Source organism: Coregonus clupeaformis, unplaced genomic scaffold, assembly GCF_020615455.1.
Source record: "Coregonus clupeaformis isolate EN_2021a unplaced genomic scaffold, ASM2061545v1 scaf0235, whole genome shotgun sequence".
Taxonomy (NCBI): Eukaryota; Metazoa; Chordata; class Actinopteri; order Salmoniformes; family Salmonidae; genus Coregonus; species Coregonus clupeaformis.
This window is the reverse complement of record NW_025533690.1, coordinates 60,476-75,000: the sequence shown is the minus strand read 5'-3', so window position 1 is coordinate 75,000 and position 14,525 is coordinate 60,476. Positions and strand designations below refer to the sequence as shown.

The following is a 14,525-nucleotide window of genomic DNA, read 5'->3' as shown; positions in this document are numbered from 1 at the left end:
TACTTCATCGCACAGTTCAGGCTCGATCTGATTTATCTCTAGAGGAACTGCGCAATGTGCGCATTGAGCTCACAGAAAAAATGAAATGGAATTCAAATAATCTCTGTTATTGAAAACCGATCAGAAGACATTGGAGTTGAGCATCTCTCCCCACGTTTATCTGACAGTCCTGCTTAGTTCCCCATGTTTTCCTCTCTGTCTCTCTTTCTCTCTCTCTCTCTCTTTCTCTCTCCCTCTCAGAGTGCGTTTGTGAACAGGCCAGCTCTTGGGATCATGCCACCTGAGAACTTTCCGGAAAAGCTGGCGGAAAGCCTTCTCTCAGTGAGTGCCACACACACATACACTTTGCATACACTCAAGCTTCAGGCAGCTTTTAACAGAAAGACAAAAAATAACAATTATTTAATGAAAGACCAGAAACTAACTGGACCCCACTACTGTAGGCTGGCTTCCTCCATTTTGTGGATTGTGCAATCCCTCTTGACTGGATACAATCCAAGACACTCCTTCCCTCCCCTCCCCTCCTCTCCTCTCCTCTCCTCTCCTCCTCTCCTCTCCTCCTCTCCTCTCCTCCTCTGTCCAGGTTGCTCCTAGTGGTATGAGCCGTGTCCAGACCATGGCCTGTGGATCCTGCTCCAATGAGAATGCATATAAAGCCATGTTCATCTGGTACAGAGTGAGTACATATAAAGCCATGTTCATCTGGTACAGAGTGAGTACATATAAAGCCATGTTCATCTGGTACAGAGTGAGTACATATAAAGCCATGTTCATCTGGTACAGAGTGAGTACATATAAAGCCATGTTCATCTGGTACAGAGTGAGTACATATAAAGCCATGTTCATCTGGTACAGAGTGAGTACATATAAAGCCATGTTCATCTGGTACAGAGTGAGTACATACACTGAGTGTACAAAACATTAAGAACACCTGCTCTTTTCATTACATAGACTGACCAGGTGAAAGCTGTGTGGTCCTCTGTTGCTCAATTGGTAGAGCATGGCGCTTGTAATGCCAGGGTAGTGGGTTCGATCCCTGGGACCACCCATATGTAAAAATGTATGCACACATGACTAAGTCGCTTTGGATAAAAGCGTCTGCTAAATGGCATATTATTATAATGTATTATTATGATACGTTATTGATGTCACTTGTTAAATCCACTTCAATCAGTGTAGATGGAGGGGAGGAGACAGGTTAAATAAGTATTTTTAAGCCTTGAGACAATTGAGAGATGGATTGTGTATGTGTGCCATTCAGAGGGTGAATGGGAAAGACAAAAGATTTAAGTGCCTTTGAACGGGGTATGGTAGTAGGTCTCAGGCACACTGGTTTGTGTTATTTTTTAATACACTGAGTGTACAAAACATTATGAACACCTGCTTTTTCCATGACATGGGGGGGTTTGCTTTGTGTTTTGTCCACTCAGTTTTAACATGTTGTTTCATAGTGGTTTATTTATTCCCCCCCAAAAAAACGTATTGCCCTGCAAAATCAATTGAGTTTGATCTCAATTAGCTGATTTGTGTTCATATCTGAACATTTCTGCTGTAGCGATTATATCCAACCAAGATATCATATGGTAGTAGGTGTCAGGTGCACCGGTTTGAGTGTCAAGAACTGCAACGCTGCTCGGTTTTTCACGCTTTTCAAGCTCAACCGTTTCCCTTGTGTATCAAGAATGGTCCACCACCCAAAGGACATCCAGCCAACTTGACACAACTGTGGGAAGCATTGGAGTCAACATGGGCCAGCATCTCTGTGGAACGCTTTCGCCACCTTGTAGAGTCCATGCCCCGATGAATTGATGCTGTTCTGAGGGCAAAAGGGGGTGCAACTCAATATTAGGAAGGTGTTCCTAATGTTTTGTACACTCAGTGTATATATTTATACGCACAATATCTAGTCAATATAAGCAGAATATATACAATATAGATTAAACACTACCATGTTCAGCTGAGACAATATATATTATATAGTCAATATATTTACAAAATGTCCTGTATACGTATGGACACAATGGAAACATAGTATATTATCTGTCTGTCTCAGAATAAGGAAAGAGGCCACAACATCCCCTCTGATGAAGACGTGAGCTCCTGTATGATCAACCAGGTGGGTGAAATCTAATTCAACATCATCAAGTTCTATTAGTCTTATGTACAGGATACACAGTGGGAATACATCGTCCAATAAAATGCTTACTGCAGGTTCCTTCTGGACAATGGAACAACAATAAGAAATATTAAAATGTAAGAATAGAAACATAAAGTAAATGGATCAGCAGAACAGAATAAACATGTTAGCATCAGTATAATACAGGAAGGAACAATATATAGTCCGATATTTACACGTGTATTGGGGATGGGGGCAGTGTATAAACAGCAGTATAATAAGAGTAGCAGCAGTACTGTGACATCTTGGGTCAATGACAACACACAAAATGGCGGCACAGTTGCACACTTGCTAGCCAGGTTTTAGGTGAAGATGGGGGAAACTGTGACATCTTGGGTCAATGACAACGCACAAAATGACGGCACAGTTGCACACTTGCTAGCCAGGTTTTAGGTGAAGGTGGGGGAAACTGTGACATCTTGGGTCAATGACAACGCACAAAATGGCGGCACAGTTGCACACTTGCTAGCCAGGTTTTAGGTGAAGGTGGGGGAAACTGTGACATCTTGGGTCAATGACAACGCACAAAATGACGGCACAGTTGCACACTTGCTAGCCAGGTTTTAGGTGAAGGTGGGGGAAACTGTGACATCTTGGGTCAATGACAACGCACAAAATGACGGCACAGTTGCACACTTGCTAGCCAGGTTTTAGGTGAAGGTGGGGGAAACTGTGACATCTTGGGTCAATGACAACGCACAAAATGACGGCACAGTTGCACACTTGCTAGCCAGGTTTTAGGTGAAGGTGGGGGAAACTGTGACATCTTGGGTCAATGACAACGCACAAAATGGCGGCACAGTTGCACACTTGCTAGCCAGGTTTTAGGTGAAGGTGGGGGAAACTGTGACATCTTGGGTCAATGACAACACACAAAATGGCGGCACAGTTGCACACTTGCTAGCCAGGTTTTAGGTGAAGATGGGGGAAACTGTGACATCTTGGGTCAATGACAACTCACAAAATGACGGCACAGTTGCACACTTGCTAGCCAGGGTTTAGTATACAGTGGCTTGCGAAAGTATTCACCCCCCTTGGCATTTTTCCTATTTTGTTGCCTTACAACCTGGAATTAAAATTGATTTGGGGGGGGGTTGTATCATTTGATTTACACAACATGCCTACCACTTTGAAGATGCAAAATATTTTTTGGGGTGAAACAAACAAGAAATAAGAAAAAAAAGAAAAAACTTGCGCGTGCATAACTATTCAACCCCCCCCAAAGTCAATACTTTGTAGAGCCACCTTTTGCAGCAATTACAGCTACAAGTCTCTTGGGATATGTCTCTATAAGCTTGGTACATCTAGCCACTGGGATTTTTGGCCATTCTTCAAGGCAAAACTGCTCCAGCTCCTTCAAGTTGGATGGGTTCCGCTGGTGTACAGCAATCTTTACATCAGATTCTCAATTGGATTGAGGTCTGGGCTTGACTAGGCCATTCCAAGACATTTAAATGTTTCCCCTTAAACCACTCAAGTGTTGCTTTAGCAGTATGCTTAGGGGCATTGTCCTGCTGGAAGGTGAACCTCCGTCCCAGTCTCAAATCTCTGGAAGACTGAAACAGGTTTCCCTCAAGAATTTCCCTTTAGCGCCATCCATCATTCCTTCAATTCTGACCAGTTTCCCAGTCCCTGCCGATGAAAAACATCCCCACAGCAGGATGGCGTTCTCGGGGTGATGAGAGGTGTTGGGTTTGCACCAGACATAGCGTTTTCCTTGATGGCCAAAAAGCTCAACTTTAGTCTTATCTGACCAGAGTACCTTCTTCCATATGTTTGGGGAATCTCCCACATGCCTTTTGGAGAACCCCAAACGTGTTTGCTTATTTTTTTCTTGAAGCAATGGCTTCTTTCTGGCCACTCTTCCATAAAGCCCAGCTCTGTGGAGTGTACGGCTTAAAGTAGTCCAATGGACAGATACTCCAATCTCCGCTGTGGAGCTTTGCAGCTCCTTCAAGGTTATCTTTGATCTCTTTGTTGCCTCTCTAATTAAAGCCCTCCTTGCCTGTCCGTGAGTTTTGGTGGGCGACCCTCTCTTGGCAGGTTTGTTGTGGTGCCATATTCTTTCCATTTTTTTATAATAGATTTAATGGTGCTCAGTGGGATGTTCAAAGTTTCTGATATTTATTTTATAACCCAACCCTGATCTGTACTTCTCCACAACTTTGTCCCTGACCTGTTTGGAGAGCTCCTTGGTCTTCATGGTGCCGCTTGCTTGGTGGTGCCCGTTGCTTAGTGGTGTTGCAGACTCTGGGGCCTTTCAGTACAGGTGTCTATATACTGAGATCATGTGACAGATGATGTGACAATTAGATTGCACATAGGTGGACTTTATTTAACTAATTATGTGACTTCTGAAGGTAATTGGTTGCACCAGATCTTATTTAGGGGCTTCATAGCAAAGGGAGTGAATACATATGCACGCACCACTTTTCCGTTATTTATTTTCTAGAATTTTTTGAAACAAGTTATTTTTTTCATTTCACCAATTTGGACTATTTTGTCCATTACATGAAATCCAAATAAAAATCCATTTAAATTACAGGTTGTAATGCAACAAAATAGGAAAAACACCAAGGGGGATGAATACTTTTGCAAGGCACTGTATGTGTGTATGTCTGTGTGGTTGTGTGTGTGTGTGAGGGAGGGAGTGCATGTGTGCTAAGGTGCGGAGAGTCAGAGCAGGCCATGACCTGTGTTCTGGTGTTCATCAACATCATCATCACGTTCCTCTCACCTATTCTTTAGTAGCCACGTACACACACTAAAAACACTCTCTCATGCTCTAATTCTAATTATTGCTCTCTCTCCCTCCTTCTCTCTCCTCCTCCTCTCTCCCTTTGTTCTCCCTCTCTCCGTCTCTCTCTCCCTCCTCCTCTCTCCTCGTTCTCTCTCCCCTCTCCTTCATTCCCTCTCTCTCTCCACTCTCCCTTCTCTCTCCACTCTCCCTCCTCTCTCTCTCTCAGAGCCCTGGCTGTCCGGACCTCAGCATCCTGTCGTTTATGGGTGGATTTCATGGCAGAACAATGGGTCAGTCAGGTTAAATATTATTACACATCTTATTGTTGAATGAAAGTAAAATAACATAACTACTACGAGACAAAGAACTACGAATCATGGAGGTCAACATCCGTGGTCTAAGATCAAACATCGGAGAACTAACCTAAGGAGAAAGAACCTACCGTCGTCATCGTGGTGGAAGCATCCCCGGGACCACCCATACGTAAAAATGTATGCAAACATGACTGTAAGTCGTTTTGGATAAAAGCGTCTGCTAAATGGCATATTATTATTATTATATTATTATTATTATTATTATTCATGGACTCAACTGTAAAGGACGGAGCTGACTGCATCGCAATACCAGGATGCACCATGTGCTGCCGACGAGACAGAACTGCGTCGTCAGGTGGCGGCATTGCAGTGTATTGCTTGCAAGGAATCGCCATCCACCATGAGACCCAAAAAGACCCAAAAGACATGGAACTGACATGGCTTCCAGTCACCTTACACTCCCAGAAGCTCCTCATAGGAGCTGTTTTTTAGACCTAGACACTGAAACCCAAAATGACAGAGTTTGGTGCACATTCTGTCATGGTGGCGGGCGACTTCAATGTCCACCATGAAGACTGTCTGGATAGCTGAACAACTGTCATGCTGATCGCCAGGCCCGACAGCTTGAAAGCTGCTTAGGCCTACAACAGATTGTGGTTACTCCAACCAGAGGAGACCAAGCCCTGGGACAAAGTATGTTTTGACGAAAAGATCACTGACATCACCCATGATGCCATGGAGCAATTAATCCCCAGCAGAACTGTCACCAGAAAGCCCGGGGACAAAGTATGTTTTGACGAAAAGTGCAGGAGAGCAGCAAGGACGGAAAACGCGTCGCCATTTTTTCCAACGGCTAAAAAAAACTGCTGCCAACAAGCAGAAGTTTGCCCAGGCCAGACATGTTCAACCAGGCTGAGAAGCAAGCTAGAAGGAACCATGATATCAAACTCACAGAGGAACTCACTGATAACACCCTAATCAGCAAGAGATGGTGGAGGCTTTGTCAACTCCCTTTCTGGGAGAGCTGCTAACTCTGATATCCCTGTCATCATACACCACGACATAGCACACATCACTGTAACGTAACAAAATGTGGGAAGGTCAAGGGTCTGAATACTTTCTGAATGCACTGTATCTGTTCCTCTAATGTCCTATCTGTTCCTCTACTGTCCTATCTGTTCCTCTACCGTCCTACCTGTTCCTCTACCGTCCTATCTGTTCCTCTACCGTCCTATCTGTTCCTCTACCGTCCTACCTGTTCCTCTACCGTCCTACCTGTTCCTCTACCGTCCTACCTGTTCCTCTACCGTTCTATCTGTTCCTCTACCGTCCTACCTGTTCCTCTACCGTCCTACCTGTTCCTCTACCGTCCTATCTGTTCCTCTACTGTCCTTTATGTTACTCTACCGTCCTATCTGTTCCTCTACTGTCCTATCTGTTCAATAAAAACACAATATATTACGAAAGGAGTGAGACTGCCCTATCCTTATCCACCATCCTGAGGACTGCCCTATCCTTATCCACCATCCTGAGGACTGCCCTATCCTTATCCACCATCCTGAGGACTGCCCTATCCTTATCCACCATCCTGAGGACTGCCCTATCCTGATCCACCATCCTGAGGACTGCCCTATCCTTATCCACCATCCTGAGGACTGCCCTATCCTTATCCACCATCCTGAGGACTGCCCTATCCTGATCCACCATCCTGAGGACTGCCCTATCCTGATCCACCATCCTGAGGACTGCCCTATCCTGATCCACCATCCTGAGCGCTGCCCTCTCAATTATTTTTACTGTAGAGTAACAGAATGTAAGCTCACGCGATCAGGTTGCTTGAACGAAGGTAGGACTGCCCCACTCCTTAAAAATAACAACTTACAATGTCTGATCTGTTTTCAGGTTGCTTGGCAACGACGCACTCCAAAGCCATCCACAAGCTGGATGTGCCGTCATTTGATTGGCCGATCGCTCCCTTCCCTAAACTGAAGTACCCTCTGGAGGAGTTCACACGGGAGAACGCACAGGAGGAGGCCCGCTGCCTGGAGGAGGGTGTGTGTGTGTGTGTGTGTGTGTGTGTGTGTGTGTGTGAGGATTTAATATTTTCCTGAGAATCTACCCATTTCCCCAATATTCCCGTTCAAACTGCTATTTAAAAGCATATAATACCAGCAAAACAAATTAGACATGATTATGACACTGCAAATGGAGACATAGACAGATGGAATGTAATGGTTTCTTGTTGTATTTGTTGCAATTTAATCAATCTCAAAGTTCTAAGTCACCACACTATTTCGCCTAGTTTTAATGTAGGCCTATGAAGCACTGTTGGCCGACTGGTAAAATATGATGAGGTTATTACAGTCTAGTGAAAGTTACATTAGTTTTAGCCTACCTTTGACTGCAAGATGCAGATGGGTACTTTAACTGAAAGATGCAGCTGGGTTTTTTTGACTGAAAGATGCAGCTGGGTCCTTGAACTGAAATATGCAGCTGGGTCCTTTGACTGAAAGATGCAGCTGGGTCCTTTGACTGAAAGATGCAGCTGGGTACTTTGACTGAAAGATGCAGCTGGGTACTTTGACTGAAAGATGCAGCTGGGTCCTTTGACTGAAAGATGCAGCTGGGTCCTTTTCTCTCCCCTTGAACCTGTCTATCAGGGGAATCTGGGAAGGTTGTGGCTGTTTTTACTTCGCTTATTGTGGTGATTATGTCAGAGGGAACATATCTGATTCTCCGCTAATCAAACAGATGAGCTGTAGCGGAGATTCAGTCCCATGGATAGCACTGTGGTTGATCAATTGCCCGCGTAGCTAAACCCACTGTGAATCATGCGCCATTCTAAGGTTGGCTATATTTTACATTTACATTTTAGTCATTTAGCAGACGCTCTTATCCAGAGCGACTTACAATTAGTGAGTGCATACATTTTTCATACTGCATAAAAGCAAACGTTTACTTATTGCATTCGTTATCAGTTGTTAGCATTCGTTAGCCTAGAAATCAATGGTAGGCCTATTTCTAGCAATAAAGTCAATGATAATCTCTCAAGGTTTTGTTTTAAAATATGTATTTAGTCATTTAGCATACAATAATGAAATGTGAGCCTTCTGGTTAGACAAACAAACATTTTCATTAAACTTTCTTGTTCAGATTTGAGTTCATTAAAAGACACCCTGTTCTCGCATTATTTTTCAACATGAAAAACGGACTCGGTCAGAAACAGAGTAACTGTAATTGTAGCTGACTGATTCTCAAGACCCAGCCAAACAAATGTAGACAAGCATTCTACACAAACTTAGGCTATAGGCTACGTAAAACAACATGGTGGGCCTACCCTGTAGCAAACAAATGAACAAAGTAAATCATTTGCATATAGGCTATAGGCTGTACCTGTGGCCTCTCAAAAAGCACAGTGCGTCAATGCTTCCAGGCCAAATACAAAACTGACCTGCCTCAAACCGGTGCTGCAGGCATTTGGACTTGTTTGTTGCTTCAAACAGGCTGAATTCCTTAGACGGGATTTTCAGCAGGTCAGTTTTGTATTTGGCCTCGTTTTGGTATTTATTTTGTATTTTATTAGGATCCCCATTAGCTGTTGCAAAAGCAGCAGCTACTCTTCCTGGGGTCCACACAGAACATGAAACATGACATAATACAGAACATTAATAGACAAGGACAGCTCAAGGACAGAACTACATCAATTTAAAAATGGCACACGTAGCCTAGATATCAATACATACACACAAACTATCTAGGTCAAATAGGGGAGAGGCGTTGTGCCATTGCTTTATCTGTTTTTTGAAACCAGGTTTGCTGTTCATTTGAGCAATAGGTGATGGAACGGAGTTCCATGCAATAATGGCTCTATATAATACTGTACGCTAGCTTGAATTTGTTCTGGATTTGGGGACTGTGAAAAGACCCCTGGTGGCATGTCTGGTGGGGTAAGTGTCAGAGCTGTGTGTAAGTTGACTATGCAAACAATTTGGGATTTTCAACACATTGTTTCTTATAAAAAGAAGTGATGCAGTCAGTCTCTCCTCAAGTCTTAGCCAAGAGAGACTGGCATGCATAGTATTTATATCAGCCCTCTGATTACAATGAAGAGCAAGACGTGCCGCTCTGTTCTGGGCCAGCTGCAGCTTAACTAGGTCTTTCTTTGCAGCACTTGACCATATCACTGGACAATAATCAAGACAAAACTAGAGCCTGCAGGACTTGCTTTGTGGAGTGTGGAGTCAAAAAAGCAGAGCATCTCTTTATTAAGGACAGACCTCTCCCCATCTTTACAACCACTGAATCTATACGTATTGACCATGACAGTTTACAATCTAAGGGAACACCAAGTAATTTAGTCTCCTCAACTTGTTCAACAGCCACACCATTCATTACCAGACTCAGCTGAGGTCTAGAACTTAGGGAATGATTTGTACCAAATACAATGCTCTTAGTTTTAGAGATGTTCAGGACCAGTTTATTACTGGCGACCCCATTCCTAAACAGACTGCAACTCTTTGTTAAGGGTTTCAGTGACTTCATTAGCAGTGGTTGCTGATGCATATATGGTTGACACACACACACACACCCTGAGCGTTGATTATTGACCATGCAAATAGCAGAGCAGAGAGAACCATATCGAAGAAAGATTTAGACATTGCAGATAATTTAACAGTTCCATTTCACGTCACGCTGTTCATATAAATAATTTATTATAATTGACCGGTTTCTTGGAATTATTCATCCCAGGAAAAGGGACTGGGTTTGGGCGGTAAATCTCGGTAACCTGTTTCCCGCCATTAAACCATAGTGTGTGTGTATGTTAACCCTGTTTGTGTGTGTGTTAACCCTGTATCTGTGTGTTAACCCTGTATCTGTGTGTTAACCCTGTATCTGTGTGTTAACCCTGTATATGTGTGTTAACCCTGTATATGTGTGTTAACCCTGTATCTGTGTGTTAACCCTGTATATGTGTGTTAACCCTGTATCTGGGTGTTAACCCTGTATCTGTGTGTTAACCCTGTATCTGTGTGTTAACCCTGTATCTGTGTGTTAACCCTGTATCTGTGTGTTAACCCCGTATCTGTGTGTTAACCCTGTATCTGTGTATGTCCCAGGTAGAGGACCTGATAGTCCAGTGGCGTCAGAAGGGCCGGCCGGTGGCTGGGATAGTGATTGAACCCATCCAGGCTGAAGGAGGAGACAACCACGCAACACCTGACTTCTTCAAGAAGCTACGGAACATCGCACGCAAGGTAGGCTGGAGAGGGAGGGAGGGAGGGAGGGTTATACACAAGGTAGGCTGGAGAAGGAGGGAGGGGGGAGAGTCATACACAAGGTAGGCTGGAGAGGGAGGGAGGGAGGGTTATACACAAGGTAGCCTGGAGAGGGAGGGAGGGAGGGGGCAGAGTCATACACAAGGTGACACTGAAATAAAATCAGTCAATCAATCCATCCATCAATCATAGAAGGATTAAAACAGATCAAATAATTATACTGAACTCTCCCTCCCTCCTCCCCCCCCTCCCCTCCCTCCTCCCCTCCATCCTCCCCTCCCGCCTCCTCCTCCCTCTCTCAGCATGGCAGTGCGTTCCATGTGGATGAGGTGCAGACAGGTGGCGGTGCTACAGGGAAGTTCTGGGCTCATGAACACTGGGGGATGGACGACCCTGCTGACATCGTGTCCTTCAGCAAGAAGATGCTCACTGGAGGCTTTTACCATAAAGACGAGCTGCAGGCAGACAAGGTAACACACACACACAGGACACACACAGGACACACACACACAGGACACACGCAGGACACACACAGGACACACACACACGCAGGACACACACAGGACACATACACGCAGGACACACACACACACAGGACACACACACACACGCAGGACACACACAGGACACACATACGCAGGACATACACACACAGGACACACACACACAGGACACACACACACGCAGGACACACACAGGACACACACACACGCAGGACACACACACACACACACACACAGGACACACACAGGACACACACACACAGACAGGACACACGCACACAGGACACACAGGCATATAATACGCAAATACACACAAGATGCCCTGTACACATGCAGGCACACACACACACAGGCGTATAAGGTACACACAGGACACACACATGCAGACATACACACACACAGGACACACACACACAGGACACACACACACAGGACACACACAGGACACACACAGGACACACACACACAGGACACACACATGCAGACATACACACACAGGACACACACATGCAGACATACACACACACACAGGACACACACAGGACACACACAGGACACACACATGCAGACATACACACACAGGACACACACAGGACACACACAGGACACACAGGACACACACAGGACACACACAGGACACACACAGGACACACACATGCAGACATACACACATACACAGGACACACACACAGGACACACACATGCAGACATACACACATACACAGGACACACACACAGGACACACACATGCAGACATACACACATACACAGGACACACACACAGGACACACACATGCAGACATACACACATACACAGGACACACACACAGGACACACACATGCAGACATACACACACAGGACACACACATGCAGACATACACACATACAATGTACAGTGAGGGAAAAAAGTATTTGATCCCCTGCTGATTTTGTACGTTTGCCCACTGACAAAGACATGATCAGTCTATAATTTTAATGGTAGGTTTATTTGAACAGTGAGAGACAGAATAACAACAAAAAAATCCAGAAAAACGCATGTCAAAAATGTTATAAATTGATTCGCATTTTAATGAGGGAAATACGTATTTGACCCCTCTGCAAAACATGACTTAGTACTTGGCAATCACAGAGGTCAGACGTTTCTTGTAGTTGGCCACCAGGTTTGCACACATCTCAGGAGGGATTTTGTCCCACTCCTCTTTGCAGATCTTCTCCAAGTCATTAAGGTTTCGAGGCTGATGTTTGTCAACTCGAACCTTCAGGTCCCTCCACAGATTTTCTATGGGATTAAGGTCTTGAGACTGGCTAGGCCACTCCAGGACCTTAATGTGCCTCTTCTTGAGCCACTCCTTTGTTGCCTTGGCCGTGTGTTTTGGGTCATTGTCATGCTGGAATACCCATCCACGACCCATTTTCAATGCCCTGGCTGAGGGAAGGAGGTTCTCACCCAAGATTTGATGGTACATGGCCACGTCCATCGTCCCTTTGATGCGGTGAAGTTGTCCTGTGCCCTTAGCAGAAAAACACCCCCAAAGCATAATGTTTCCACCTCCATGTTTGACGGTGGGGATGGTTTTCTTGGGGTCATAGGCAGCATTCCTCCTCCTCCAAACACGGCGAGTTGAGTTGATGCCAAAGAGCTCGATTTTGGTCTCATCTGACCACAACACTTTCACCCAGTTCTCCTCTGAATCATTCAGATGTTCATTGGCAAACTTCAGACGGGCCTGTATATGTGCTTTCTTGAGCAGGGGGACCTTGCGGGCGCTGCAGGATTTAAGTCCTTCACGGCGTAGTGTGTTACCAATTGTTTTCTTGGTGACTATGGTCCCAGCTGCCTTGAGATCATTGACAAGATCCTCCTGTGTAGTTCTGGGCTGATTCCTCACCGTTCTCATGATCATTGCAACTCCACGAGGTGAGATCTTGCATGGAGCCCCAGGCCGAGGGAGATTGACAGTGCTTTTGTGTTTCTTCCATTTGCGAATAATCGCACCAACTGTTGTCACCTTCTCACCAAGCTGCTTGGCGATGGTCTTGTAGCCCATTCCAGCCTTGTGTAGGTCTACAATCTTGTCCCTGACATCCTTGGAGAGCTCTTTGGTCTTGGCCATGGTGGAGAGTTTGGAATCTGATTGATTGATTGCTTCTGTGGACAGGTGTCTTTTATACAGGTAACAAGCTGAGATTAGGAGCACTCCCTTTAAGAGTGTGCTCCTAATCTCAGCTCGTTACCTGTATAAAAGACACCTGGGAGCCAGAAATCTTTCTGATTGAGAGGGGGTCAAATACTTATTTCCCTCATTAAAATGCAAATCAATTTATAACATTTTTGTTGTTATTCTGTCTCTCACTGTTCAAATAAACCTACCATTAAAATTATAGACTGATCATTTCATTGTCAGTGGGCAAACGTACAAAATCAGCAGGGGATCAAATACTTTTTTCCCTCACTGTATAACCTTATTTTGGCTGTGTGTGTTTCTTTCCCAGGCCTACCGTATCTTTAACACGTGGATGGGCGACCCGTCTAAGAACCTGTTCCTGGCTGAGGTTCTGAACGTGATCCGCAGAGAGAACCTTCTGGAGGAGGTGACCCGCTCTGGGAAAACTCTCCTACAGGGACTCTACCAACTACAGGTTGGTACAACTACAGGTACCAGAGACAGAGACTCTACCAACTACAGGTACCAGAGACTCTACCAACTACAGGTACCAGAGACAGAGACTCTACCAACTACAGGTACCAGAGACAGAGACTCTACCAACTACAGGTACCAGAGACAGAGAGACTACCAAATACAGGTACCAGAAACTCTACCAACTACAGGTACTAGATACAGAGACTCTACCAACTACAGGTACCAGAGACTCTACCAACTACAGGTACTAGATACAGAGACTCTACCAACTACAGGTACCAGAGACTCTACCAACTACAGGTACTAGATACAGAGTCTCTACCAACTACAGGTACCAGAGACTCTACCCGCTACAGGTACCAGAGACAGAGACTCTACCAGCTACAGGTACCAGAGACAGAGACTCTACCAACTACAGGTACCAGAGACAGAGACTCTACCAACTACAGGTACCAGAGACTCTACCAACTACAGGGACTAGATACAGAGACTCTACCAACTACAGGTACTAGATACAGAGACTCTACCAACTACAGGTACCAGAGACAGAGACTCTACCAACTACAGGTACTAGATACAGAGACTCTACCAACTACAGGTACTAGATACAGAGACTCTACCAACTACAGGTACCAGAGACAGAGACTCTACCAACTACAGGTACCAGAGACTCTACCAACTACAGGGACTAGATACAGAGACTCTACCAACTACAGGTACCAGAGACAGAGACTCTACCAACTACAGGTACCAGAGACTCTACCAACTACAGGGACTAGATACAGAGACTCTACCAACTACAGGTACCAGAGACTCTACCAACTACAGGTACCAGAGACTCTACCAACTACAGGGACTAGATACAGAGACTCT

The 14,525-nt window shown here is 45.0% G+C and overlaps 1 protein-coding gene across 1 annotated transcript in view; it reads left to right on the top strand.

The window, feature by feature from the left end:
- The window catches only part of abat (4-aminobutyrate aminotransferase), a 90,545-nt gene that overhangs the window by 71,297 nt on the left and 4,723 nt on the right, over positions 1–14,525 (top strand). Inside the window, exons 7-14 of the mRNA XM_045214328.1 lie at positions 241–321; positions 584–676; positions 2,054–2,116; positions 5,143–5,206; positions 7,133–7,282; positions 10,349–10,485; positions 10,809–10,976; positions 13,504–13,650. Of these exons, the coding sequence (XP_045070263.1) occupies positions 241–321; positions 584–676; positions 2,054–2,116; positions 5,143–5,206; positions 7,133–7,282; positions 10,349–10,485; positions 10,809–10,976; positions 13,504–13,650 (903 nt within the window). The remainder of the gene's footprint in view (positions 1–240; positions 322–583; positions 677–2,053; positions 2,117–5,142; positions 5,207–7,132; positions 7,283–10,348; positions 10,486–10,808; positions 10,977–13,503; positions 13,651–14,525) is intronic.